This window comes from Apteryx mantelli, chromosome 18 (genome assembly GCF_036417845.1).
Source record: "Apteryx mantelli isolate bAptMan1 chromosome 18, bAptMan1.hap1, whole genome shotgun sequence".
Taxonomy (NCBI): domain Eukaryota; kingdom Metazoa; phylum Chordata; class Aves; order Apterygiformes; family Apterygidae; genus Apteryx; species Apteryx mantelli.
In genome coordinates, this window is record NC_089995.1 from 4,222,787 (window position 1) to 4,249,548 (window position 26,762).

The 26,762-nt window shown below is 62.0% G+C and overlaps 1 protein-coding gene across 1 annotated transcript; it reads left to right on the forward strand.

The window, feature by feature from the left end:
* The first annotated feature begins 1,038 nt into the window (after window positions 1-1,038).
* On the forward strand, window positions 1,039-26,337 carry SNTA1 (syntrophin alpha 1). Its single transcript, XM_067307496.1, has 8 exons — window positions 1,039-1,312; window positions 5,737-5,922; window positions 22,038-22,239; window positions 22,486-22,693; window positions 23,010-23,140; window positions 24,114-24,310; window positions 24,854-25,041; window positions 25,419-26,337. The coding sequence occupies exons 1-8, from the start codon at window positions 1,039-1,041 to the stop codon at window positions 25,509-25,511; spliced, it is 1,479 nt and encodes a 492-aa protein (XP_067163597.1). The 3' UTR covers window positions 25,512-26,337.
* Window positions 26,338-26,762: the final 425 nt, after the last annotated feature.

Consider the following 26,762-nt stretch of genomic DNA (forward strand, 5'->3'; position numbering starts at 1 on the left):
TCACAAGCTTTTGCTTGTAGACATCTCCGCAGTCGCACTGCGCTCTGCCACCACACCGCTGAGGGATGCACAGACTTCAAGGCTGCAGAGCACCGTTGTGATTATCTGGTCTGACGTGCCACGTTATCTAGGCCAAAAAGTGTCATCTAGCGCTTCCAGCACCAGCCCCAAATCTGCTGCTGAAGTACAACAGAGCAAGAGAGCCAATGCATGGTTCAGCAGCTCCCGAGAGCCCATCCCTGCTTGGGACCAGATTTTCAGAAGAGCTTTGCACCCTGCATATGAACTTCCTTCAAAATAGTTTTTTTGTTACCAGGGAACAAGTCAAAAGTGTTTTAGGAACCTTGCGCATGGTGCGCAAATTGCTGCAGGAAGCAGGAGCCTCCGGGGCACCCTGCGGCTTTGCCGGGTGGCCGGATCCTGCCACGTCTGGGCGCCCATCACTGGGGGCTGCGACTCCCTTGGGGGGGAAGGGCCGAGCCAGCAGCTCCCTTATTCTGGCTCCTGCCTTGTGTCCCGGGACACAGGGTGGGATGGGGGCACCCAGCATGTCCCGGGCCAGACCCGGGCCGGGCAGGGGCGCGCCGGGGGCCTGGCTCCCTCCGTGGCTCCTCGGGGCAGGGCGCAGCAGGGGGACCCCGAGCACGTCGGGGCCCAGGCAGGGGAGCACCCGGGGGCCCGGCTCCCTCCGTGGGGCGCGGAGCAGCGCGCGGACCCGAGCACGTCCCGGGCCAGAGCCGCGCCGGGCAGGGGCGCACCGAGAGCGCCGCGCTGACCCTCCCCGACGGGACGGGTCGGGGCGCTGCCGCGGCCCGCAGGGGGGATCGCGGCGCCGGGGAGGCTGCCGGGGGGCCGAGCGGAGCGGCGCGGCCCGGCGGGGCGGGGCGGGGCGGGCCGGGTCCGCCCAGGGGCAGGCCGGCGGGCGGCGCGGTGCCCGGTGCCCCGCGCCGAGCCGCGCCGAGCGGAGCCGAGCGGAGCCGTGCGGCCCGGCGGGGGCGGCGCAGCGGCGGCGGCGGCGGCCCGCGGCATGCGCGGAAGATGGCGGCGGGCAGGCGCGCCCCGCGCACCGGGCTGCTGGAGCTGCGCGGCCCCGGCGGGCAGTGGCTCCGCGTCCTGCTCACCCTGGCCGAGGACGTGCTGGCCGTGAGCCCCGCCGCCGGCCCCGGCCCCGGCCCCGGCCCCGGCGAGGCGCCGCCGGCGCAGCTCAACGGCGGCGAGCCGAGCTCCGCCGTGCCCGAGGCGCTGGCCAACATCAGGCGCACGGTGCGCGTCGTCAAGCAGGACGTGGGGGGGCTCGGCATCAGCATCAAAGGTGAGGGCCGGGGGCCGCGGCAGCGCCCGCCACCCGCCGCGGCTGGTCCCCGGCTGCGGCCCCGACGGCGGCGCGGGAGCGCGCCCAGCCCGCCCGGGCTCTGCGCGGCGCCACCGGCGGCGTCCGGCGCGGGGCGGCGGCAGCGCCGAGCACGGGCGCGCGGGGCGAGCGGGGCGAGCGGCTCCCCGGCGGCCGGGGACGCCCGTGCTCCGCGGGCCGCGGCTGCTCCGCGGGTCTGACCTTCAAACTCCGAAGCAGAGGTGATGCACCTCGCGGCGGAGCGGGGTGTTTTCAGCGAGGGCTGCGAGACGGGGATTTCGGGAGAAGGGACCTGTTGCCGTCCCCTTTTCAAGGCTGGATTCTGCAGCTCGACTCCACGTTTTCACTGAATGCAAACCGTATGCAGGAGCAGAGCTGATCTCTCTGAACCGGGGAGGAACTGGGGTTCTCACGCCTCGGTCAGGCTCTTAACCTAGCAGAACGGAAGATGAGGAAGGGCAAGGTGGGAGGTGTGAAAGCTGGAGTACGAAGGGGCTGAAGGATGTTTGCAGCGTGCTCAAAGAGCGGTGCTTTGGAGCCAGGTGGCTCCTGGAGAGCTCAGCGCACAGAGTGCTGGGGGGAGGCTGGGTGACAGGCCAGCTTTTCGGGAGCCCCTGAGCAGGAGCAGGGCTCTCCTCCCCTGCATTTGGGACACTGCAGGGGGGTGCTTGCAGCTTTTTGCTGGGGAGCCAGGGCTGGCGGAGTTTCTTCTCCTACTGCGACCTTGCACACGCTGGCACTTTCCTGGTAGGGGAGATGTCTCATGAAGCAGATGGGACGTGCAGGGTACCCACGTTACAGGAAGGCTGTCCCTTTGTAGCAAACAGAGGTCCTTGCATGCTTGTCTTTGTCTCCTCAGTGACCCCATGTCTGCTGGGCTGACAAATGTCCCTTTTAAACTGAAGAAAATAATTGTAACCTTTGTAAAGTTCTTGAGAATCTCCAGAAACAGAGTACCACCTAAGAGCTGGGGCATTAAAACAACACTCTCAAGCTTGAAGATGTCCGGTCTCGGAGGGCTGAGCAGCAGGGAAGCCTTGTTGTTATAATTCTTGTTTTCCTTTCCACTGCTCCCCTCCCAAGTTTCTCTGCTCCTTGGTGGTTTGCCTGAACTTTAGGCTGAAAACTTCATGGGGCAGGGATTGCATTTCTTCTTGTGTTTGTTTTTCATGCAGCTCTGAGCTTGTTAGAAATTCAGTGAAAGAGGGATTAAATAGTCAACCATGGGCAAAGGTCCGTCCCTCTGCATGGGTAAGAGAGTTTGTAATTTAATGTAACGGCAGGCCAGTTTGCATGCTTGGTGGCCCATAGGCAGTGGTGGTATGAATCTTACCTTCTGACGTGGCTTCGCCTCCGGTGGTCGGAGGGAATTTAGCCTCAACCTCCTGCTTCTGCTTCGGCTGTAGAAATGCCCAACGCAGGGAGATTTTGTGATGTGGATGCCTGTCTGCTGGGATTGGATCAAAACACCAGCTTGCTTCTCTCGTGCTGCTCGCTGTGTCTGCCACCATGGGATGCCTGAGATTGCCACTGCTTCCTTTTGGGAAGTGTAAAACGCCGTTTGTGATAATCCCTTGGCTGCAAAGTTATTGCTAGCTCTGTGGCTCTCCTAGGAAAGGAGAAATGTTATTGGTTCAGTTAAAACTTTATTTTTGCAGTGAAAAATATGTGGAAAACAAGCAGCAGTAATCCCAAATGGGAGCTATAAAGTGTCACAGCTGGTCACGCAGCTCTGAAGGTGACCACCACTGTTGCAGGGGAAAGGCATTGCTCCTTCTTAACTGGGGTGGTGACACTTTCCCATTAAAAAGTAATAAATTTCTTGCAGTTTAACCTCAAACTTTACCACAGAAGCACGTATCAAGGGAAGTGTGAAAGCAGCTTAGGTCTTACAGCTCTCTGCAGAGCAGAAGTGGTCAGACAGCCTGGCCCCAGGAGGCCTGGCCCCAGCCCTCAGGGCAGTTCATGTTATCTGAGGACTCTTCACTGCAAAATGCCTGAGTGCCCCAGGGCTGAGGCCACAGAAGTGCCTCTTGCTTCTCTCCTTCCAGCCTCATCAACCTTATATTGCTCTTGGTGGCGGCCCCGGGGGTGGGATGGGGCTGGCGCCGTGCAGCCCTAGGGTTGGTGCTCACTCAGCCTGCTCTGGCTGACGCAGGCCTGGCCCCGTTTCCCTCTTCCTGGGCAAGGGTGCGAGGCAGCAGGCCGTTATGCTGAAGATACGACGTCTGCAAAATGCTGAAGAAATGCCTCCCCTTGGTTTCTGGTGCAAACAACAGCTGTGCTTTGTGCTGTGTGGGTGGAGGTGGCTGAGGCCGGCGTTGCTTTTCGCATCAGGCTGCTCCGGGGACATGGCTGGAGCTCAGGGGCTGATACTGCATCTGGGAACACACAGGGACTGTGGTTAGGTCAAGGGCACCGGGACGACTCCAGGCTCCCAGGCCTGGCTGCACACATCAGCCGTGTCACGAGCTTGCTGAGGCCTGGGCATGGCCCTGCTCCCTGCCCTGGCTCTGCGCACCCCAGGGAGCCTGCCCAGGTAGCCCCGTGCGAGCAGGCTGCTGGAGAGGGCAGGATGCTCTGCTCTGCTGCCTGCCCTGGGCAGCATCCCCAGCCCTCAGTTTCACGCTGTAGCCAGGTGTGGGTCCCCTTGACTTTTGCTGCCCCCTCATCATGCTGAAGAGCAGGTCTGTTTGCTCCTTGAGACCTGCGCATCTAGAGCTGCCCTGGTAGGGTTGAGGTGAGGGCTAAGTGTCCTGTCTTGAGATGTGTTTTGGGTACAGTCACTTGGCTCCAAAAACCCTGGGCCAGCACTGTTGCTCCTGTGCTAACTTTCCTCTCACTCCGGTTGGGCTCTGTTTTCCGTGGAAGAATCAGGCGTGAACTGTGCAAACGCCTGTCTCTTCACTGAGGAGTGGCACTGGAAGCCCGCTCGCAGCCGGTGGAGCTGCTTCATCACTTCCACCGTGGTACCACTGCCTGCCTGCCCGTTGCTTCTCCCACCTCTCTCTCCGGTTGGTGGTTCCTCCCTCTCCCTTCACCTAACTTGCGCATAATTATTTTGGCAGGACCTAAAGTGGCTCGGTCAGGATCAGACCCTGCTGGTTGTGGTGTCGTTGCAGCCAGACCCCAGGCACAGCGAGCTGCCCTTTGCGCGAGGACTCTAACTCTTCAGCCATCCCTGTGGGCCCGTGGTGACTCGTGCTGTGGCAAAGCCCCCCGGCTGCAGCCCTCTTCGGAGGGGCCGGGGGAGCCACGGAGGGAGAGGGGTTGCGCTTCCCTTCCCTGCTGGGTCAGGGTGACGTGCGGGAGCCGTCGGAGAGCAGCACGCCCAGCGGTCAGACAGTCGCTCCAGCCCCCGGCGGGAGGCTGTCCACGTCCGCAGCCCGAGCACGGATTAGGAATCGCTGCTATAGGGATCTGTTCAGCAGCTCACGGAGGCCCCTGCAGAGGCCTCTCTGACAGCTGATGAGCAGAGTCCTCTGCTCCGCGCGAGATCTGGCAGAGATCTGAGCAAGGAAATGCCTGTGGCACTGACCGCGAGCAGCCCCGGGGCAGCCGGCGATAACTTTCTGCTCTTAGGCATGCTGCTGCTGTGCCAGTTGGGGTCACGATCTCCCCCTGAGACAACCGATCATCTCCGAGACGCTCTGTGGGAAAGGCTGTGCTTAGGTGTAGGACATCAGGTGCCTGGTGATCCCGGTCCCTGCTCCGTACCAGTGCTTGTAACGCTTTTCTTCCTGCAACAGGGCAGAGGCTTAAAGATAATTGCTGCATTGCTGTTCCTAAGCTCACGTGAAGAAACGCTGCTCAGATCTCCCTGCAGGTTCAAAAGTTAATGTGCAAATCGATCTCCTCGCGCTCCAGTGGTGTTTGAATAGCATCCTTTTAGGTTGAAGAATGGGGAAGAGCAGGTAAATAGGGCTACTGTGTGGAAAGGAGCAAATATCCAGATTGGTTCACTTCTCTCTGGCTCTTTCACTTCTCCAAACATTCAGCTGTCTTATCTGTTAGATCATAAAGTCCATCATAAAGACGGTCACTCAACACGCGCAGTTAATAATACAAATAATGAAATGGTTTCCCTGCCAAAATTGATGGGGAGACGGCGAGGGTACGTGTTTGCTCTCAGAATGGCTGCAGATTTCCTCTTAGTTTTTTGGAGCAGTTACCTTCATGTCCTGTATAAAGCCTCAGTGGCAGTTTGTCCTTATATCCATGCTGGACTCATCCGAGCTATGGGCTAGTCCCAGCAAGGAAGGGCTGTGGCCTGGGAGAAGGATGCACATTTGGTGAGGCCAGCTGGTACCCAAGCACCCCCTGTCCACACACATGCTTGTATGTGCACACAACACCCATAATTGCCTTTTCTTTTCTGTTTTAAGGCGGCCGAGAGAATAAAATGCCCATCCTGATATCCAAGATATTTAAGGGGCTGGCAGCAGATCAGACGGAGGCGCTGTACGTGGGAGACGCCATCCTCTCCGTGAACGGGACTGACCTTTCGGAGGCAACACACGACGAGGCGGTGCAGGCGCTGAAGAAGACTGGCAAGGAAGTGGTCTTGGAAGGTAGGAGATGTGGGCGCTCCTGCTCCCTCCGCTCCTGCGCGTGCAGTGACGTGGCTGATGTGCTTTCCCGGATGCTGTTTCCTAGTCGTTTCTATTTCGGCATGATAAACCATCCCAGGTTAATCGACCCGCCTGCCGGGAGCGTGACCGGGGCCCGCATCTCTCGATCGGTCCTTGTGGGAGCAGAAACCAAAGCATTCGGGGTGGGCCCTGAAGAGCCTTAACATGAGGGAAGCTTGCCTGTGCCGGCTCTGCCAGCTGGCCGGCGCGCGGGGTTTTGTCACCCCTGCCAGCGCCACGGGGCTGTGCGCCGTGCTCCCCGCCGGGACGGGCTGCCGGAGCCCGCGGCGCTGCCGGGAGCTCTGCGGCCCAGATGTGCACCAACATCAGGCGTGCAGGGCGCCTGCTCCACCGTGCCGGGGCTGCGCTAGCGCAGTGCCGGGAGCCTGGGGGTGGCACATCCTCTGCCTATACATTTGCATGCTCTTTTAAATGAAAAACAATACGTGCAGACTGGCTTATCTGCTTATCCGGAGAGCTGGAAATAGCTGCCGGGATGTCCCTCCAGAGACGGAGGGAACGGCTTGTGCTGCTCATGTCACCGCTTGAAGCCCAGCCCTGCTGTTTCCCCGCTGCAGGGACCACAGGCGGGCAGTGATGGGAAGCGTGGGACGTCTTTATGGGTTTTGCAACTCTTTTGTCTTATGGTGCCACCCACAGAACAGTTCATGGGGCAATGGCAAACTCTTTGGTTTTCCCATGGTTTTCATTTAACTCTACATCCCTGGCGGGAGTGAGGCCATGTGGTTCTGCAGATTTACGCCGGCGGGGAGAGTGCGTGCTATCACCCCGGCTCATTGCTGTGAACGTTTCTTTCTGCCCTGGGTTTTCCCAGAGTGGATTTCGGGCAGGCAGGAGGGAGCAGGGAGCTGAGGCGCAGGGAGGGTCAGCTCAGGAGGTTTTGAAGCCGGGGGCTGCAAGCGCAGCTGCCGGAGCAGGTGCCCCACCAGAGCGGCCGTGGGCGGCGGCGGTGCGTGGCTGCGTGTCTGCACGCAGCGGGGTGCCCGGGAGCGCGGGGCGTGCATCCGAACCGCAGACCCCCGGGTCTGGTGGCTAAGGCTAAAAACATCCTGGGGATCGCAGCCTTCGCCGTCCCATGGGAAACCGAAGCCAGACACCTGTCGTCAGGAAGGGCTTCGTGCTGGGAGTCATCGTCGTAAAACCGCCCTCGGAGCGGAGCAGAGCGCTGCTGACCCCAAGCTCCGCTCAGTCACTCCAGGCCGGTGGAGATGTGGAAATGGGGCTCCTGTAGGTCCCAGATGGCCACAGCTGCCAGTTCCTGCTGCCTCCCAGGCTCCCATGGGCTGGCACGCCACGGGAATCCCTCCAGACCCTGCTTGGAGGTTGGGCTTAGGTCCAGTGCGCTGGGACGAAGGGCTGCAGGAAGCCCGGACTGATGCACCCTGCTCTTCTCCCTCAGGGAAGATGCTTTTATCTGTCACATCAGCTGTGGGCCTGCTCCCACCTCTGCTAATTGAGCCAGATCCTCTGAGAGGGTCCTTCCCTTGCAGCCGGTCGCAGGACAAGAGCGAGGAGCCAGAGTCCTTGCCCTCTGGCTGCAGGCCGTGATGGGAACCTGGTGCAGGTGAGGACCGTCCTGGGTGCAGGAGCGGAGCTGGGGGGATGTCTCTGACCTCCTGACGGGTTACCTGTGGCTAACAGAGACAGTCTCTGTGCTGGAAACAATTTCCTGCACAGTGGTAGGGCTGCAGATCCCAAAAGGAGGTTTTTAGTTTGGGGAAGAGCTCTGGGCTCCCCAGGCTTTGCTTAGACAAGAGAGAGAGCTGTGTCTTCTGCTCCAAATGACCTCCGCGGTGTTTTCTTTCCTGGTCCTTCCCTAAACTGTATCATCTCCAAATTTTAATTTTAGCTTTGCTCAGCCCTTTTCGCTATGGGTTCCTCCTCTCCTGGGAGCCGCAGAACCACATTTCAGCCTGAGGAATGTGCTGCTCTGCACAGCTGCTGGGAGCCGATAGTTGTTTTTTTTTTCTTTGACCAAAGAGAAATACAAGAAGCTCTTTCTCTTGGAGTCTGTGAAATTCCTTCCTGTAGCCTGCTGTACCCAGACCTCCCTCTCTCTGCTGTTTTCTTTTCATCCTTTACTTTGGCTTGCGCTTCTGTTCTGCTGAAGGTCCTGCACGAGGTGAAGATGAGCCGCCCTTCCTCTAAAGAGCAGCTTCTCTTCCCGGACCTGCTCAACCTCCTCCGCCTCCCCTGGAGCCGAGACGGAGGGAGAGCGCTGCAAGGTCGCCCTCCTGGGAGGCAGCTGCCGGCAGGGGCTTGGCTGTCGTTCATTGAGCTCGGACGAGACCTGCTAGGCTGCTTAATAAATTAAAGCTCCCGGCAGGTATGCTTCAAAGGAGAGCTGGATAGGTTTGGCTCCCATGATGACGAGCCATGGTATCTTCAGTTAGCTTGTAGGTGACACCATTGACCTCCCGCAGCGATGAGAGATGCTGCGGGGCTGCAGGCAGGTGACTTTGCTGGAGCGGGATGGTGGCTCTTGACCACTCATGGGACCTGGCATCCTTGCACATGCAGCTCCATCTCCCTTGCTGAGGTGCTGGGGCAGGTGCAACCGCCCGGGCGGTTGAGTTTGCTGGGGGTGCAGCCCGGCAGTGTGGATGGAGCGGGCTGGCACGGCCCTGCCCGGCGCCTCCCGCGGCTTCTCCCTGCCGGCAGGGCTGTTTAGGAAGCACATGCACTCGGGGCTCCCTTGCAGCTCCCGTGGCACGTGGTGCGCCCTAAGGAGTGGCGCGAGAGGTGACAGCCCTGCCTTGGGCCGGGGTGTCCCATCACCCCTCCTGCTCCCCCTCCGGCGCCGCTCGGACCGCAGGCGGCGGAGGGGCCGGGGGGGTCCCCGGGGCAGCTCGGCAGCAGCTCCCCGAGCTGGCGAGAGCCTAGAGCCGCAGGGCAGGGTCCAGGCTGAGCAGTGCGGGCTGGGCTCGCGGGCGCTGTCCTCTGCTCCTCCCCGGCGAAAAGCCCAGCCTTGGCCCTGCTCTCCCGTCCCTCCGAGCCCTGCTTTTTGTTTTGGGCAGGTTGCTAGGAGGCCCAGCTGGGAGCGTTTTGCTAGCGATGCCAACCGTTCTTCACGCCGCTTCTTAACTTCTGCACGAAGAGGCTGATTGCTTTCGCTGGCGTAACTCTGGAGAAGCTGGTGGGGGTTTCGGATTAACCAGAGCTGCAGCCCAGTGAGAATGCATGCCGTGGTTGTAGCTCTTTGCCCCTCTGGCTCTCCGGGAGCCTCCCCGTTCCCTTCGCTCCCGTGCCGGCGTGGCGCAGAGGGGCCAGTCTTCAGCTGTGCGGGGGAGTGTCTGTGCGCAGAGTTGATGCGAGGACAAGCCATTCCTTCCTGTGGCCCCGGAGGTGAGGTTAAACCTCCTCCGGGGCCGGGCACAGCTGGGCTGTGTTTGTGCCGGCCGGGAGGAGGATTGCGGAGCCGGGAGGGGGGACAGCGCTGCCGACAGCCCGCCGAGCAGGGGCAGCCCGCAGGGTGGCGAAGCGGGGACTTTCCTGCTCCTTTCTTGCGCTTGGGCTTGCTCCAAGGCTTGGCAAAAAGCAACACAAGGGCCTTAACATCGAGCAGGCGCTTCCCGGTCCCCGAGCTTTCCCGGCCGCAGCCCAACAGCTGGAAGCCGGCAGCTTTCTGAAAGGCGCTGTTTGTGCCGCGAGGGGCGAATCGAGAGCGCTGGCGGCCGCTCTCGAGAGGCGGGAGCCGGCGAGCTCGCTGCGCAGGTCGGCTCTGCCAGGGACCTGCTCGGCCCCCCGGCGCCGAGCGCCGAGGGAGGGACCCTCATTTGGGCAGAGACGGCGGGTGCTGCGGTGTCGTCCCTGCAAACCGCGCTTTGCACCGTTCCTCCCCCCGTACGTCCAGTCTGCCCAAACTCTGCTCTCTGTAAAGCAGGTCCCGCGTAGCCCGCTCCGCGTGCGGCACCGGGACGGGGGCCACAGAGGTCGTGCCAGGTTAGGCATGTGCTAGCCGGTGGCTGCTCCCGCTGCAGAACCTTGTGTTGTTCGCTTTGGCCCCGCAGGGCCTTGCCGCGCGCCCCCCCGGCCCGGCAGGCCGCTCCGTGCCAGCCCCGCGCCGGTTCAGTTAGCTCGGAAGATGTCCCACGCGCGTCCCAGCCCGCGGCACCTCCGCAGGGCTGCGCAGCGAGGCACCGGCCACCGAGCCCGACGTCCGGCCGGAGCCCCGCTGCCGGCCGCCGGAGGCAGCCCGGGTGGGCGCTTGCACGGCGTGTGCCTCCCACGCAAAGTCAGGCGGCCCAGCGCAAACAAGACAGCGGGGTGACAAGCGTGCTGAGGACAGCGTTATTCCTGCGCTGCCCTTGTAAAGGGAATTTGTTTTGAGACGTGGGAGGATTTTCTGACGCCGCGTGCCTGCCCGAGGGCTGCCTGTTTTGCGCCGCGGTGCCCGTGACCTTTCTGGCCCCCGCAGCTGCGCGGGGCACCCCGGCCCCGGCGTGGCCCGGAGCAGACGGGCACGTCGCGGCCCCGCTCCGCGTGCAGACCGCTGCGGTGTGCTTGGTGGCTGGCCGTGGGGCAGTGACGCCGTGGGGCCTCGCTGGTGGCCGGTGCTGGGCTCGGGTGTGCAACCCCAGACGGGGGTCCCGGAAAGGTGGAGGAGGAGGAAAGGTGCTTGGAGGCGGCAGGGTCCCGGTGGCCAGAGGCAGGAGGTTGGTGCAGCACAGAGCAGAGCTGCGGGCGAAAGTTTTCCTCTTCCTCCGGGACTCCTTGGGATTTCAGACTTTTCTCTAATTTACAGTAAGGCAAAACTTCAAAAGTTTTCCACCAATGAAAAGCTAAGAGAGACCTCTCCCTCCCACGGCAGCGTGGTGGTCAGCGTCGGGGGGAGGAAGGAAGAGCTGCTTCGACCCCAGGCTTGGGCTGGTTCAACTCAGAACCTGGAAACCAGCCCCTGGCACCCTCCCCTACTTTGAATTTAATTCCGACTTCTCTTACATTCACATTTTCTATAATTGCCAAAAATCCAATACTGGGAATTTAACGCACCTACTGTCTGTTTACCACCTTTCTCCTCTTAGCAAAGTTTGTTCTTGGAGATGTAGTTTTGAGCATAGTTTGCAAGAGGCGTTTCAAAAGATGACAAAACTCTGTCTTACTCTAATTAGGAAAATGATCAAAAGGCAACATATGTGCTCTGAAGTACAGGGCAAAATGGTCTCCGGATTGGGAGCGCTGCTCCTGGGACGTGGCCCCGAGCGGATCGGCGGAGCACCGGCCATGCAGGAACTCTTTGCCTTGTGGCTGGGGTGGTTTGCGTGCTCCTTGCACGGCCAGTGGGCAGGGGGATGGGCTTTGGTGGCTTTTTGGGAGAGCTCTACCCCAATGGCAGAGCTGAGAGCTAACACATTCATTTATTCCAAGTATCAGAAGTAGTGCCGCCTGTTAGATTTTACCCTGCGCTGCTGAACCGGGCTTGCAGATCCCTGGTGTTGTTGCTGGCCGGGCATGATGACATGCAGATACCTCTCTCTGCGTCCTGCCAAGACTTTCTGGATGTGCCAAGCTGCTCTCTTGATATTTACACAAGGAGTTTGCCTGTATTTATATTACATTGTTATTTTGGGGAGAGTTGCTCCGTCTTACCTTATTTTTCCCCTTAGTTTTTTGTCTTGCTTTGTGTCCAGAGAGCCTCCATGGCAGGGGAAAGGCTGGTAAACATCCTTCCAGCTGCCCTGGGAATGGCTTCAGTGCAAGGACAAGCAGTTTTTCCAGGAGCAGCTTTTCCAGGAAAGGTCCCTGTGCTGTATCAGCACGTGGAGCGAACTGCAAACAGCAGGGAGCAACAGAACTGAGGATCTGTGGCAGGACCTGTGTTGGCAGATGTCTCACCTCCGTGCGTGGTGTAACTCAAAGTCTCCTGCCTGCAGCACCTTCTGGTGCTGTCGCAGGTCTGTGGGACTTTCTTGACCAAGTAATAGCTTGGAAGTTTGAAATTCAGAAAAGCTAAAGGGGGGCAGGAGGGAGAAGGCAGAGTGCTCGGGTTGCTCAGCTTTGGAGCACTAGTTGGATCAAACACGGGAAGCCCCGGCAGTTGCGGGGGGTAGAGACACGTGTGTGGTGTGAAACGTGAAATACCCAAAGAGTGAAGCTGGCACCATGGAAAATAATGTGCGACATGAACTGGAAGGAGGTTTTGAGGCAGTGGTGGGTGGTGGCGCCCGGGGCTTGGATTCGCGCGCCGTGGCCGCGGCCTCGGAGCACGGCCCCAAGCCGGATGTGCCGATCGCCTTTTTGGGTGCTCCGAGGGCAGGAAGCGGGTCCAGGGCTGAGCATCCTGCCCAGGCTGCGGCTCCGTGCCTGTCTCGAGTTGCTCAGAATTTAATCCACAAAGGGGAAAACCCTCCAGCAGCAGCAGCTGAACGGCAGCGGCTGAGAACTGCGCGGCTGCAGGTTCGGTTTCCCGCGGTGCGGCGAGGAACGGCCGCGTTTGGGTATGGCTCGGTGCGATTCCCGTCGCCGCTGGCCTCCGGGCCCTGCCCGGGAGAAGTGGCATCTTCTCTCCTGCAGGCTTTTCAGCTCGGAAGGGCTTAATTAAAGAAAGCCCTGAGCGAGGGAGGCCTCCGGCCCTTTTTGAGACACTGCTTCCAGCGCTGCCTGGCAGATGTGACCGTCCCCGGCCGTGGGCGGCTGCTCTGAGCCCTAGGAAGTGCCACGCGCGCTCTCGTGGCTTAAACACGAAAATGAACCAAGCCAGGAGTGAAGGCTTTGAACCTGCTCTGGGCACGACGCGCAGAGACCGCGAGGGTCCCCGTCCTCTTGGCCCCGTCTCGCCCCTCTCAGCCCGGGCTTTGCTTTCCCTCCTGGGCTCGTCTCTGTGCCTCCTGCCGCGGAAACACGGGGAAGAGCCGTGTGATGTCCCGAAACAGCTCGCGGCTTTGCTGCGGCCGGGGCCGGTGGCCGCTGCGACGCGGGGGGCAGCGGGCGAACGAGCTGGGGCGAAAGGAGGCTTCTGCCCCGTCGCCGGCTCCCACCTCGCAGCCGGGATGCTCCGTCCGCCTGGCTTCTGCGCGGGGCCGCTGGAATCCCCCGCGGCGCTCGGAAAACGCCGCCTTCGGCTGCCGCTTCCCTTTTAAGGAAGAGGCAGGGGCTGCGTGAGAAGGAGCCGGCTGCCGCCTCGGCGTGGGGCAAAGGCTGGGCGGCGGGTGCCCCCCGCGCGGGCGAGCAGGGCGGCCGCGGCGGATCCCGCGGCAGGGAACGGCTCGCCGGCGATGGGGGGCGTCCTCAAACCAGAGGAGAGCGTTTTGGGGGAGGCCCAGGAGAGGTGTTCCTGCTCCTCGGCTGCACGCGAGCCGGGCTGCTTGCGTCCGGCCCTTTTATCTGCTGTGTAGTGGGATACTTAAAACTGGGCTCTTGCAAACGCGAGCCCTTGGAACAAGTTTTCCCCTCCTCCTGCTCCCTGCGCTCTTCCCCGTCTGGCCAGGCCGAGCTGCGGTCTGTGTCCGACCCAGGCTTCGTGTTTCCACTTCCCCCTTCTGCAAAGCAGCTCCCGTGCAGTGATTCGTCTGCGGCTCTTTCTGAAGCTTAGAGTATCCCAAGGACGTCGGCGAAGGAATTCGGACCTCTCCCCCCCCCACATCCGAGGGAGGAGGGGCAGTGGAATATCCAACACCCCCCACACGCGGCTCTCGCTGGGAAAATAGGCTGGATTGAAAGGCCGTGCGCGCGCCGGGTGCGTGCGTCCCCGCCGCGCGAGCCCAAGCTTTCTGCCTGCGCGTGCAGTCCCTGCGACAGCGCCCGCGCATCCGCAGGCACCTCGCGGCGCTCGTGGCGAGCTCGGCCCGGCCCCGGAAGAGTTTGGGCAGCGCACGAGGCCACGCGCAGCACGAGGCAGCGGATCTGCCGATCCGTGCGGAGCTGCAGATGCTTTTCCTGCGCAGGGGCAGCGCCTGGCAGGGGAATGGTTGATTAATGCAGCGTGGGGGCAGTAAAAGACGAAGCCAGAGAGGGCTTGATGTTTCCAGGGCTCGCGCAGCTGGCGTTTGCACCTCCTGGGTAGCCAGCAGCCAGCCGTGCCGTTCACGCAGCCCCGAAGCCAGGCGGGGAGTTGCAGGGAGCGTCGCGCCGGCGGGGGCGAAGGTGAGGCCGGCGTGGCGGTGGCAGAGCTGCAGTAGCGCAGCGGCGGACGGGCTGGCGGGGAGGTTTGCACGGCCGCAGCTCGCTGTGGTTCGTGCTAACGGGCTTTTGCCCCAAATAGCGTCTGACCCTCACGGTGTCCCGATGGGCTGCGGTAGCGGAGCGCTGCTTTCCGCAGGGATGGGCGGCCCCGGGGAGGCTGCGGGAGGCCACGGGCCGCCGTGCTGACCCGCGCCATGAGCAAGGGCTGGGGTCTCAGCCCACGAGGGGCTCATTCCCTCCAGCAAGAAGTGTTGCTTGTGCTTTGAGTTGGGCTTGAAGGCATGTTAGCAGGCAGAACAGGCAGCCGTGGGCTTGCGCTGATGCACGGCTGAGGCACCGAGAGGCTCAGCAGGGTGCCTGCTGCGTGCACGACTGCCGGCTGCTTTGCATAAGTCTGCATGGAGGAGCTCGTTTGCTTAGAGGGAGGGAATTAAGCAGGATAGTTTCTCCTGCTTCTTCCACTCCTGAAAACCGGGTCCTTCTAAAGCCGGCTGCCAGGAGCAGGCAGGGAGGCTCGCGGCGCAGATGCTGCATGGAGCTACGCCTCCGCTCTCGCGCCGCTGGGGAGCGAGGTGCCGCGGGTGTGCATGGCCTCGCGGCGCAGCGAAGGGTGCCTGTCACATCCAGGAGCCCTGCACACCCCTCGTGGCTACGGAGCCGTGGCCCGAGTAAGAGCCCGCCAGCGGGCAAACCTCCCACGGCCTGTGCCAGCACGAGTGGGCGCAGTGGAAAACCCTTGGGGTAGGACTTTTGGTGCAGTTGGCTGCCCTGCCACCACGGCGTCCCAGGGCAGAGCGGGCAGGGGACACGGCTCCGCCACCCTCCACGAACCTGGCGTCCGCCTCGCTCCGGCCTGGCTGGCCCTTCTGCAGGCCGTATTTGCAGGGAGCCTTGCGCTCGGCAGCCTGGGGCAGGATTTGAACCCCAGTTTCTGGAAGAGGCCGTGACTGGTGCTTCGTGCCTGCTCCATGTCTTGGCTGCTGGCCGGTAGGTAGGGCTCCGGCTCACGTGTCCTCTGCCCAGCCCAGGGAGCCCTTAGCCCTTCTTAGCCCCGCCAACTGTATCAAACCCCTGCTCTGAACGGGGTGAGTTTTTTGGAAACACCTCAGGGCTGTTTTGCTGCAGCCCGGCTGGATAATTTACCCACCCACTGGTGAAGGACATGCTGGGGGAGGCAGTGTTTCTCTGTCCCCTTTTGTCTGCGTTTTGGCATGTTCAGGAAGAGCACCCAAGCATACGCTCTTCAGCTCTTGGAGGTTTATAGGTCATTTCACGGTTTCTCTGGGGATATACATTTGCTGACACCCATTTCAGCATGCCGTGATCCTGTCCATTGACTGACGTAAGTCATGTGTGATCCTGTCTAGCTGAAGTTCGTCTGTGCTCAGCCCACCAGCTCCCTCTTGGCCCCGGTTTTATTGTCCACCCCAAGACCTCTCTGCCTGGCTGCTGGAAGCCTTCCCATTGGGTTGTCTGCTCATGATTGGAGCTCTCTGAGCTGAGATGCCGCACAGACGCCGTTGGAGAGCTCTTGGCTCTCAGGAGGAAGAGCCAAGACCCATCCTAGCCCTGACTGGTAGTTTAATCTCAAACCTCTCCGCGATGAATCCGTGTTGTGATCTTTATGATGCTGTGACCTGGCTGAAGCAGAGCGTGCCAGCGTACCAGGGACGCTGCCCACGGCTGGCACCGCTCTTGCAGAGCGACCTGCAGGGTTAGTGGTCAGCGCTGCCTCTTGCACCTGCCCTCTGCTTGGGAGCACATAAAGAGAGCAAATGGTCATGAGGAGCGGGAGGCCAGCCGAGGCAGCGTTAGCCCTAAAGGGGATGCTTGCTTAATGCTTCCAGGAGTATTTAATGTGCCTCTTGGGTTTCGTTGTTAAACAGGTGAGAGCTTGCGTGCAAAGCCCCCACCTTTGCTGACCGGCGATGCTGGGTCCGGCAGGTGAGCGCTGAGCGAGGGGTGGCCGGGGCAGCCGCACGGCCTTATGCTGCGAGTGCCCTGCGCCTAAGAGAGGAGTAATGGCGAAAGGCGCGATGATAAACGTCCTCGTCCGTGTGGCCCCAACGCGGCCGTGGGTTTGGTGCCCAGCTGCTGCGGCTCCCCAGCCTTTCCTCGTGTCCTTTCCTCGCAGGACAGGGTGAGGGGTGGCTTTGGTGCCTTCCACAAAGATTTTCTCCAGTATCGTTGCCGGGCCATGGATTGGGGCTTTCATGCTGTAAACAAGTTTGTGGCTCCCTGGCAAAGTCCTCCAAAGCCAGGAGCTCGACACGTGGTGCACAGCATGTTAACTCCGGCTTGAGAGCAGCAGGGAAGGTTGCTTCAGGCTCTCACATCTCCCTTGGAAAGGATGCACTGGTAGAGAGGGAGGAACTGTCAACCCAAGGTGTAAAAATAAGGATTTGAACATTTTTTGCCCCTTTTTGGAGTGCTGAGAAAAAATGTCAACTGCAGTACAGTGAGGAAAGCAGGACCCATCTCAGGCCTTCAGGTAAGCCTGCGGTCCCTGTGCAGGTGATGCAGCCTCACAGCTCCCGTCCCGAGGTGGCTCGCTGCCGGGTTTGGGGTACGCGGGGTGCTCGAGCAGTCCCCCGTGCTTGGGACACCCCTGGGCTGTACCTGCTCTGTGCAAAGGCAGCCGTTCGGGCACGCATGGCCACAAGGAGATGCTGATACCTTGATCTCCTCTGGAGACTTGTGTTCTTTGCCATTTCCCCAAAACCTGAAATATTGCTCCATGCAAACCTGCAAAGCCCCACGTGGTTAAAAGGTCCCGTCCCTCCCCTCTCCTGGCTGGGGAAGCTGAGCAGGGGCGACCGTTTTGCACTGCCTCGGGAGGCAACGTCGCTTTAGGGGCTGTGCGGATTTGGGCCGGCAGCCACGGAGGCTTTTTTTCCTGCTGGAAGTGGCTTTAAATCAAGAGCAGCGATGCAGTATTTCTGCTGAGTGGTTTTTGGAGTGGTGCTGGCTAACGAGGAGAGCGCAGCCAGCCTGGGAGCCCAAGGACTGTAAAATGTTAATTAAAAAAAAAAATCCAGTATAAGAATTAGAGTTGCCAGTGGTGGAGATGATACATAATATGGTCCGAATCGCTTGCTTTAATGAGATGAATGTAATTAATTAATCCATTCAGTAGCAGACTATTTCGCTGCAGTAAAAAGACTGGCAGAAGTTTAAGTCAATCTGCTATAAAAACAGCAGCGTTGCCTTTGGTGGCCCCTCTCATTTTCATGCTCCTCTTATGGCTTCGTTGTCGGCTGGTGCATGGCTAATCGTGACCTGGGGTGGCACCTGAATCCCGCCTGAAATTCGGTCTCCTGCGAAGACTTCTTTATTTCCCCAGGTGATCCAAAGCAACTCGCTCCCCAGAAATGGCACGGCAGCCCTGCTTTGGAGATGTCCCGCGTCCCCGTGCAGCTGGCTCCGCCGTCGGCAACGCTCCCCATCCCACGCGCTTTCTCCTGCTACTGCGATGGTCCCGCCGAGGCTGTGGCCGGGAGGGTTGTGAGGCTCTTTCCCCTGTTGCAAGGTCACGTCCCGTCTGGCCGTGTGTGGGTGCCTCCAGCTGGGCCATCAGCCCTGTTAGCCTGGTGGTCCTCTCCAAAAGCCGGCCCCAACCCCACGCTTGATGTATTCTGAGGGGGACTTCTTGCAGAAAGCGCCGGGTTGGTAGCCTGCATGTACTGCATTAGAGACACCTTGGGTTAGGAGTTAGGATCTTGAGGTGATGTCCTGGATTTTGGAGGCATCTTTCCCCTGAGCGGAGCTGCCGACACGAGACCCTGGCGTGGGGGACAGCCTGCCGGCTGGGCTGCCACCAAGCGAGGGACCCCCCTTCCCTGCTCCTCCAGGGCCTGTGCCCCAGCCGAGGACACGGGAACCCCCGAAGCTGGGGCACCCCGCGGCTGGATTACACTGAGAGGAATATCAGCTTCGGAGAGCCTCCTCGTTGCAGAAATGTCCCCGATGGGGTTTGGTCTGACGAGGAGGGATGGCCGGCAGGGACTGCACGCCTCGCGGGAGGGCTGGGGAAAGCCATGTCCCATGGGAGGCCACTGGTCCTCGTGGGAGAGGAGCAGCAGTGCTGGGGAGCACGGCAGCAGCAGACACCAGCTCTGGCAACCGTTCAGCTCCGGTGCCTTGGGAACGCTGGAGCCGCCTGTCCAGGGCAGTTTGCATTTCAAAGGCTGGAAAAGCAGAGCAGAAATTAGACCGTGCAAATTGTCCCGGGGCGGGTGGAGAGACAGGCAGCCCGGGGGCTGCTTCCTGCGCTGGCCACGTGCCCGGTGGCCGCGTGCCCGCGTTACAGCGCAGAGCGGGGCAGCCTTGCCGAGCCCGCTCCGCGAAACTCCTCGCCTTGGCTATCTGCTTTGTAAGGATGGAGAGGGAGCGTCTGCTCCGTGCACCTCTGCCCTCGCTCTGCAGGCCCTTTCCAGCGCGGGCACTGCTCCTCCTCCTCCTCCCCGAGCGAGCGGAGTCCGCCCGGGACGGGATCCAGCCGATGCCGAGCTAATGCCAGTGACGTCTTCTGCGTGCCCGGGAAGCCGGTGGAGACGACGTGCAAGACAGGTGGTGCGGGATTGCCTTGTTTCTACCTCGCTGCTTCTACCCCGTGGGCGCGAGGGGCTGCCCGGACCCGGGAAGCAGCGTGGGCACCGGCAGCGAGGGGCTCCGCGGGCTGGGGGGCGGAAAGGGCAAGGGCTAGGTGTCCAAAAAGCGCGCGCCCTTGAGCAGCGCTTCCCCGCAGCCCGAAAGCGCTGTCCTCCCCAGCCGGGGTCTGCCCCTGGCTGCCGCGGCTCCGCTCGCCCCCGGAGCCAAACCCGCACGTTGGCGCGGGCTCGGCGGTGCGGCTCGTGTTTCAGAATATGAACGATATCTTTTTGAAATCCAATTAGTTCCCAGGCACCTGAATAATGGCAGGTCCCGCTGCCAAGATTAATGACTCGGGGCAAAATCCAGAGCAGCTCAGATGCCGGTGCGCGAGCGGCGGCTATTTATAACGGGCGGCGCAGAGCACGAGGCTTGCAGCCCGGCGCTGCCTCCTCTCCGCCCCGCGCTGCACCGGCTGCGAGGCCACGTCGGCGTAACCCGACCCACGTGCCGCCGCAGGATCGCGGCCATTTATAGCTCCGGCCCCGCGCGGGCTGCGCCTGGGGAGGGGGCTCGGGCGGGCACGGCTTCCCGGGATGCCCGCGCCGCCAGGGAACAGCGCGCTCCGATCTGGGGGCAAAGAGGGAAAGAGGCTCCGTGACCTCCCCTGCCCTCGTGCTGCTGCCCGAGGGTGAGCCAAGGCGGCCGGGCAGCGGGACTTTTGCAGGCAGCTGCGCTTGCACCGCGGCGCTGCCCGAAAGCAGCTGTGGGACGCTGCGGTCCCCTCTGCTCGGCCCGCTGGTGCTCCCGTAACCAGCCGGGCTGCCCCGCTGGGCTCTGCACGTCTCGGGGACAGGCAGCCCCCAACAGGTCCTGGCCGCGCTGCTGGGACGCAGCTGCCTCCGGGGCTCTGCTCCCCTCCCCTCTGCTCCTCCGGCCATCCCCGTGTGGTGGAGAACGTTGCAAACCCACGAGGAGCCGGACGGCAAACCTTCACAGCCAACGGTCCCTCCTTAGCAATCCCGCCTGCGGAGTCGGGAGCAAACGTGGGCGCCTGGCCCGGCCGCGCTCGCGTGCCGATCCGCGCGGCTCCCGTTGCCCTCTGCGGGTTTGCCCTGTGGCTCTGCGAGTGAGCGAGGGCTCGCTGCCTTCACACGCGGGACCGCGGGACTTTGAGGTTTTGGAGTGCTCGCTGGACTGGGAATGAAACAGAGCCCCAAGCCGGGTGCCAAGCGCAGGGGGGGCGAATGATGGGGACCGAATGAGCCGGCCGGGGTCCCCAGGGCAGGCTGGGCTCGGGGGATGCCCGCGGGCGCCGCCGGGCCCTGCGCCCTCTCCCTGCCTCCAGCCCGGACCCCGCGGGGAGAGGAGCCGGGAGGTGCTGGGGGGGTCCGGCCCCGGGTCGTGCCGCGCCGGCAGCTCCGGGTGGGTGCGGGGCCAAGCCCCAGCCCGGCTCTCGGGAGTCAGGGCCTGACCGCACAACAGCAGCTTTCACTGCGCGCCGAGGGGGGGCCGGGAAACGTGAGTCAGGCCTGGCGGGGGGGGGTGAAGAGCCGCCCGCTCCGTTAAAGGGAACCAGCCGGGTGTTTCGGAGTCGGGCCCCTGCGTCGCGGGCCTCGCTGCTGCCCTCGGAGTCGGGGGGCTGTGGCAGCTTTCGGCTCCCTCCCTCGGGGCTCCGCGACACCTCTGGGTGTTTGCAATCCCGTGCAACAAGAGATGATGCTGCCGGATAATAGCTCTGTGTGCAGAGGCTCTCTGATGGTGTGAAAAGGGCTTTAGTCTGGCATGAAATCGCTTTAAGCTGAGGAGCATCTGCCCAGCACCTCTGGTCCGGAGCGGCTCTGGCACAGTGGTGGAGTTGGTCCGGAGTTGCCCATGACCCACCTACAATACTTTGCTGCGAAGCCAAATTCTCACAGCTCCATTGTGTCCCCCCTGCCTGGTTCAGCCTCCCTCCAGCGGCGCTCCCGAGCCGTCCCCGAGCTGCCCCGCAGTCGGGGCTGCAGCTGCTCCCGTGCTTAGACCGGCTGCGATGGCTTGGGATCAGCAGCGGCACCAGGAGCAAGTCTGTCCCCTGCTCCTTTTGGGAGGGCCACCAAAGGAAACGCCTTGCCCAAAGCCAACCATCGGCCCGTGCTGACCCTTAGCGTCCCCACCCGGAGGGCAGGACCACGAATGGTCCCTTCCCTTTACTCCCCCCGGCTCGCAGCGACCCCTTCACGGCTCCCCCGGCGGGGTGGGCCGCGGGGCTCGCCGGCTCCTCTGCGCTCCGCCAAAGTTTTTTGGCCCGTGCTGTAGATCAGTCTTGAGAGCTGATGACCTAATTTTTCGGATGTAGCCCTGGGGCCCCATCAATTCTCAGCGACTTTCATCTCCCCCTTCCCCTAAACCTCCGGAGCTGGGCTGCGGTACAAGCACGACTCTGAGGGCTCTGGCTCTGGAGCCAGACTCGCTGGGTACTTAAAGATGATTTCTTGTCCCTAGTTCATAACTAATCAGCCAGGGGTTATGTGAGCTGCATGAATGCAGTTAAAGGCTTTTCCTGGGGCCAAGCCATGGTATTTAGGAGCTATTACGGCTTTGTTCCTAGTTGGCTGGTGGACTGGCTGTACCAGCACAATTTGGACTGTGTAATTTTGGCCTGGGATTCCTGCCCATTCCCCGCCCCGTGCCTCCATGCGCTGCCCCGGCTGACTGGGGGACCAGATTGGAATCGGATCTGTGAGCTGATCCAGGTTAAAAAAAAAAAAAAAGAGGAAGGGGCTATTTTTAACCCCGCTCAATCCCCTGCTGTGGTTAGCAGCACGCCCTGCGCACAGCTGAGTCAGCGCGGCTACGGGGGGCGGGGGGGACGAGACAACGATGGGGGGGACTGTCCTCAGGGCGAGCACCTAAAGGGTCTTCTCAGGACCTTTCATCCTTGCGCCGGTGCTGCCCGGCCGCTCCTCTGCAAGACCGGACACGAGACCGGTTCCTCGTACGCCTCCGGCATCCTTCATTTACAGATGTTACAACATCTGGAAGGGAAAAAGGGGGAAAGGCCTTCGAGGATGCTGGAAGTCACCTCCCGCCGGCAGCCCTCCCTGCTGTCCAGCACCCCGCGGCGTGATCCGGCGTCGACACGGGGCGCAGGCAAAGCAGGTGCTCGGCCCCATGGTCCCCACACGGGTGACGATCCTCGCCTCCCCGAAGAGGTTACGGAGCAAGGCGCCGCTCCGGCGCGGGGAGGGTGGCGAGGGGTTTCCGCGTGGCTGGCAGGAGGCTGCGGTGGCGCCCGGGGCGCCCGGCACCCTGCCCTCAGCCGCGGCCCGTCTCCCTTGCAGTGAAGTACATGAAGGAGATCTCCCCGTACTTCAAGAACTCCTCCTCCGGGGCCACCGTCAGCTGGGACCCCTCTCCCGCCGCCTCCCTCCAGAAGCAGGCTTCCCCCATCCTCTCCCTGCGAGACCTCAAGGAAGGGAAGAACCTGCCTTTAAAAATGTGCTACGTGTCCCGCAAGTGTCTCCCCAGCGACCCGGAGCACAGGTAGGGCCAACCGGCCAGGCCAGGCAGGGCTCTTCCACGGCTGCGGCTGCCTCTTCTGCCCCGGGGCGGCCGGTCCCGCAGGGCTGCGGGGCAGAGCCGGCCGTCGGGGCCACGGGGGCACCAGCAAGGCTCCGGTGACCTCCAGCACCCGCGGGCGCAGGACAGCACGTGGGGCTGGGCTGCGCGGCGGTGGGGGGGGGACGCCGGAGCTGCCGGCGGGGACCCAGCGGGGCCGTGCCTCTGCAGATACCTGGAAGTGTGCTCGGCCGATGGGCGCGTGCCCCTCTTCCTGCGGGCGAAGGACGAGGCGACGGCCCAGTCGTGGTTCAACGCCATCCAGGCCAACGCCAGCGCCCTGCTTCCCAGGGTCAAGGAGGAGCTGCGAGCCCAGCTGGCCGGCGCCAGCGTCGCGGGCAGTAAGGACATCAAGCATGTCGGCTGGCTCACGGAGCAGGTAACCCCGGTGCTGGTGGGGACGTGCCACCCCAGAGCGGTGGCAGGGAGGGAGACGCAGGGCCGCAGGGTGGTGGGAGACGGCGCCGGGGGGGCTAAGGCAAGCGAGCCCTCCTTGCCCCAGCACCTCTCCCCGTCCCATGGGTCCCCTGCGTCCAGCCACTGCTCCAGGCTGTGGCCCACCTGGAAATGTGCGTTTGGGGACAGGGGGACGTGGAGCTGGCCAGGGTGGTCCCTGCAGCAGCCCCTGGCCTTGCCCTGTGCCGGCAGCCTCCTGGCCGGACCTCACTGAGTCCCACTAACCCTTTGCTTCCCAGCTCCCCAGCGACGGGACGAGGAATGTCCTGGCCATCCTGACCGAAAAGGATCTCCTCTTCTACAACAGCCTCCCGCAGAACAGGGATGCCCTGAACAAGCCGACGCACAACTACCCCCTCATAGCCACCAGGTAGGTGAGGCAGACGTGCCCACCGGAGCCCGCGACGCCCACCCGGGGGCTGCACGTCCCCCGCCACCCTGCTCGGGGTGGGTGGCAGCAGGGTGGGCAGACTCGGACGGAGCCGTTACACCAGCGGGGTGTTTGCCGGGCCCGGCGTGGGGCTGGGGTGCCCCACGGCCTAGGGGTGCAAGGAGTGAGACAGGCATCCCCAGAGGGTCTGGTCACAGAAGGGGTGTGCATGTGTGCTGGTGTGTGCATGCATTGTGTGTGTGTGTGTGTGTGTGTGTGTGTGCGCAGTGCAGAGGGTGGGTGGGTGGCTGCAGTGGGTGGTTTCGGTGCGCATGCGGTGCAGAGGGGTGGGTGGGTGCCGTTTAGCAGGTGTGTACTCTGTGTGTGTGCAGTGCGTGTACACGCAATGCGTGGGGGTGTGTGCAGGCACAGGGGTGTGAGCGGGGTGTGTGTGCATGCATGTGTGTGCGTGTGTACAGTGTGTGTGTGCAGTGCATGGGGAGCGGGCAGTACAGACGGTTGTGTGCAGTGCGTGTGCAGTGTGTGGGCGGTGTGCATGCACGTGCACGCGTGCGTGTGCGCACAGCGTGTGCGGGCGGCGTGCGCTTTCGCAGGGCAGGGCCGTGCACGCGGCGCGTGGGCGCGGTGGGCGCGCGGGGCACGTACGCGCGCCGCGCAGAGGGGCATGGGCACGGTGCGGTGCCGGGGGCTGCGCACGGGTGCAGGGGGCGTGCGCGCTGCGCGGCGTGGTGTGCGCGCGCCGTGCGCGGGGCTGCGGGCGCGCAGTTGTGCGCGGGCGCGCAGCTGCGGGGGGGGCTGGGGGAGGCCGGGCCCATCCGCGGGGCTGCAGCGCCCCCTGCCGGCCGCACCGCGCCGCCGCCGCAGCCGCCGCCGCCGCTGCCGCGGGGCGGGCGCGGAGCGGGGCGCGGAGCGGCGCGGAGCGGGCGCTGACGGCCCGGGGCGCCGCCGGCAGGCTGGTGCACTCGGGCCCGGCCAAGGGCTCGCCGCTGTACGACGCCGAGCTCTCGTTCGCCCTGCGCACCGGCACCCGCCTGGGCGTGCAGACCCACCTCTTCAGCCTGGAGACCCACCGCGACCTGGCCCTGTGGACGCGGATGCTGGTGGACGGCACCCACGGCGCGGCCGAGCTCGTCCAGGAGGTCTCCGCAGGTCAGTGGAGAAAGGACTGCGGACCCCCCACCGTGGTCAGGCGGACGCGCCCCGCAGTGGGACATCCCCCGTGGCAGGGCAGAGGGTGCCCAGAGCAATGGTGGTGGGCACAGGTCACCCTGGCTTGTGGGCTTTGAGCCAACCGTGGAGCTCGGCTTCACAGCCCTGGAGGGATGCAGAGCGGTGGCAGTGGGAGTCCCCTGGGCCTGTCCCCGTGCCTGGGATCAGGCCCCCAAGCGTGCAAGCCACTCGCAGCACAGGGTGGGTGGCAGCTGGAGCCCAGGGAGAGCTGCCCCCATGCTGGGACACCACTGCTGAGGCGCTGGGGCAGGCTCTACTCAGCCTCGGGAGAGTCGCTCTCCTGGTCATGCTGTGCTTGGGAGACACCAGTCATCAGCTCCACAGTCATTGAAGCCCATATGGTCATGCAAGGGCCTAACGGTGCCCAGCTCAGCCAGCTCCTGGCCACCCAGGAGGTAACCAGAGGAGGCTGGGGCAGGCGCTGGTGGGACCCATTTGATTCCATCACCTCTTCTCCTTTAGCCTGCACGTGGAATGGGCAGGACTGCACCCTGTCCATCCACATTGACAAAGGCTTCACCATCTTCACCACGGAGCCTGGGCTCAGCAAGACAATCCTGCTCCAGCAGCCCTTCGAGAAGCTGCAGATGTCCTCTGACGATGGTACCAAGATGCTCTACTTGGACTTTGGTGGACCGGAGGGAGAGATTGTGAGTTGGCTTTGTCCGAGGCTTCTCTTATGCCTTCACTTCCCCTGCACTTCTTCTGGGCCCTCTGGGAGGGGAGTTGGAGGAGGGCACCAGCACCCTGCTTAGCTCCTGTCCTTCCCGGCAAGAGTGGGGAGAGAGCTGGCTTCTTCCTGCTGCTCCTGGGGCTGTGCTCCCTCCGTGCTGGCGCTCCATGGCCTGCGGCCCTTCGCCGAGCCCCAGTGTAGCCATGGTGGGGTTTGGGGGGCTCTCAGTGGTTCCCAACTCCCTTGCAGCTTCTTCATGGCACACTTTAGAGCTGTTGCCATCACAAGGAGAAAGTTGGCTACTCTGAGCACAGCCCTTACCATTGCACGTGTCCCTCCATTCCTTTCTTGCAGCAATTGGACCTTCACTCCTGCCCCAAAACCATTGTCTTCATCATCCACTCATTCCTCTCGGCCAAGGTGACCCGGCTTGGGCTGCTGGCATGAAGACAGAGGAAAGAGCCAGACAGAGCAGTACCCAACACCTCCATGAGATCTATGCACCTACAACTCCCTCCAGGCCAAACCAAACCAAAAGCCATCCAAATGAGATAAGAACCCCCAGGTCACGCCACAACAGCCAAGGAAAAACACTAGCCGTCCAGAAAAAAAGCACTGCTGGGGCATCTTTTGGGCAGCTGTAGTCAGAAGCTGCTCTCGGACGCAGCACCAGGACTTCTCTGGTCCCACGTTCAGCAGCTGCTCTGTCCCCTCCCGCCTCCGACACCGTCACTCACCGGAAGCTTGAAAAGTCCCCAGTGGAGAGCCCACCCCGACCGGCCATGCTATCACTCTAGTGCCTTGTGAGATGATATTTTCTGTACAAAGAATCTGTTTGTATTGATGTTTTATATTTATATAGCCCAGTTAAAGATGCTGATGTGGCAGCTTCCGTCCCCCTGTTTTAAACCCCAGGAGAGTCCTCGAATACTGTAAAGCAAGCAAGCGTGTCTGTTCCTCCAGACACGCATTTTAGAGACCTGAGCCAACTGCGTACTGCCTGAGAGATGGGAACTCCAGATGACGCTCTATTGGCCAAGTTATTCAGTATTGAAGCTGATGACAGGAACCACTGTTCTCTGTTAGATTTGGATGGTTCATTTTCTTTTACTAACTCCTGGATGCAGGATCATTTTATTTCTTGGTTTATGGGGGGAGGGTTGTCAGGTGGCTGGTGGCAAACAACTTGTTTTATGAACCAAAAGATTCTGCATGAAAATTACTATTTTTTTTGGTGAAATAAACACTGCAGATCACAAACAGTGGGAGCCAAGATCTGTCTCCTGTTTTGCTTAGAGACGTAGAAGCATTGTATAAGGGAGATATAACCTGGACTGTGCCTTGAGGTGTTTCTGCCAGGGGTTTAAAGGGAGTGAAAGCTTTTGCTTGGTGGCCGTCAGGTGTTGCAGTAAGTCAGTGGTGTCGGTTCGGGGGTGCTGGGGGTCTCTGTGTCAGGATTCCAGATTGTGACAAAAAGTCTTTTAAAGCTTCCTGACGTTGAGTTGTTCAAGGCAGAGCCTGGCAAAGTGGATGCTTTAGACCTGTGTGTCTTGTCCTCTGCCATGCTGAGCGCCTCCTTGCAGGGGCATTGGAGAGAGTCGCCCACTGGCTGGAAAAGGTGCTGGGGACACGCTCAGGAAGACGGTGCAGAGTGGCAGGTCCTGAGATCTGCAAGAAAGAAGTCTGCTCGAGTGGTCA

Coding starts and splice junctions, on each gene's coding strand:
- SNTA1 (XM_067307496.1), top strand. CDS start 1,039: ATGGCGGCGGGCAGGCGCGCCCCGCGCACCGGGCTGCTGGAGCTGCGC. Junction 1,313..5,736: donor GCTCGGCATCAGCATCAAAG/GTGAGGGCCGGG, acceptor TTCTGTTTTAAG/GCGGCCGAGAGAATAAAATG. Junction 25,042..25,418: donor GTGGACCGGAGGGAGAGATT/GTGAGTTGGCTT, acceptor CCTTTCTTGCAG/CAATTGGACCTTCACTCCTG.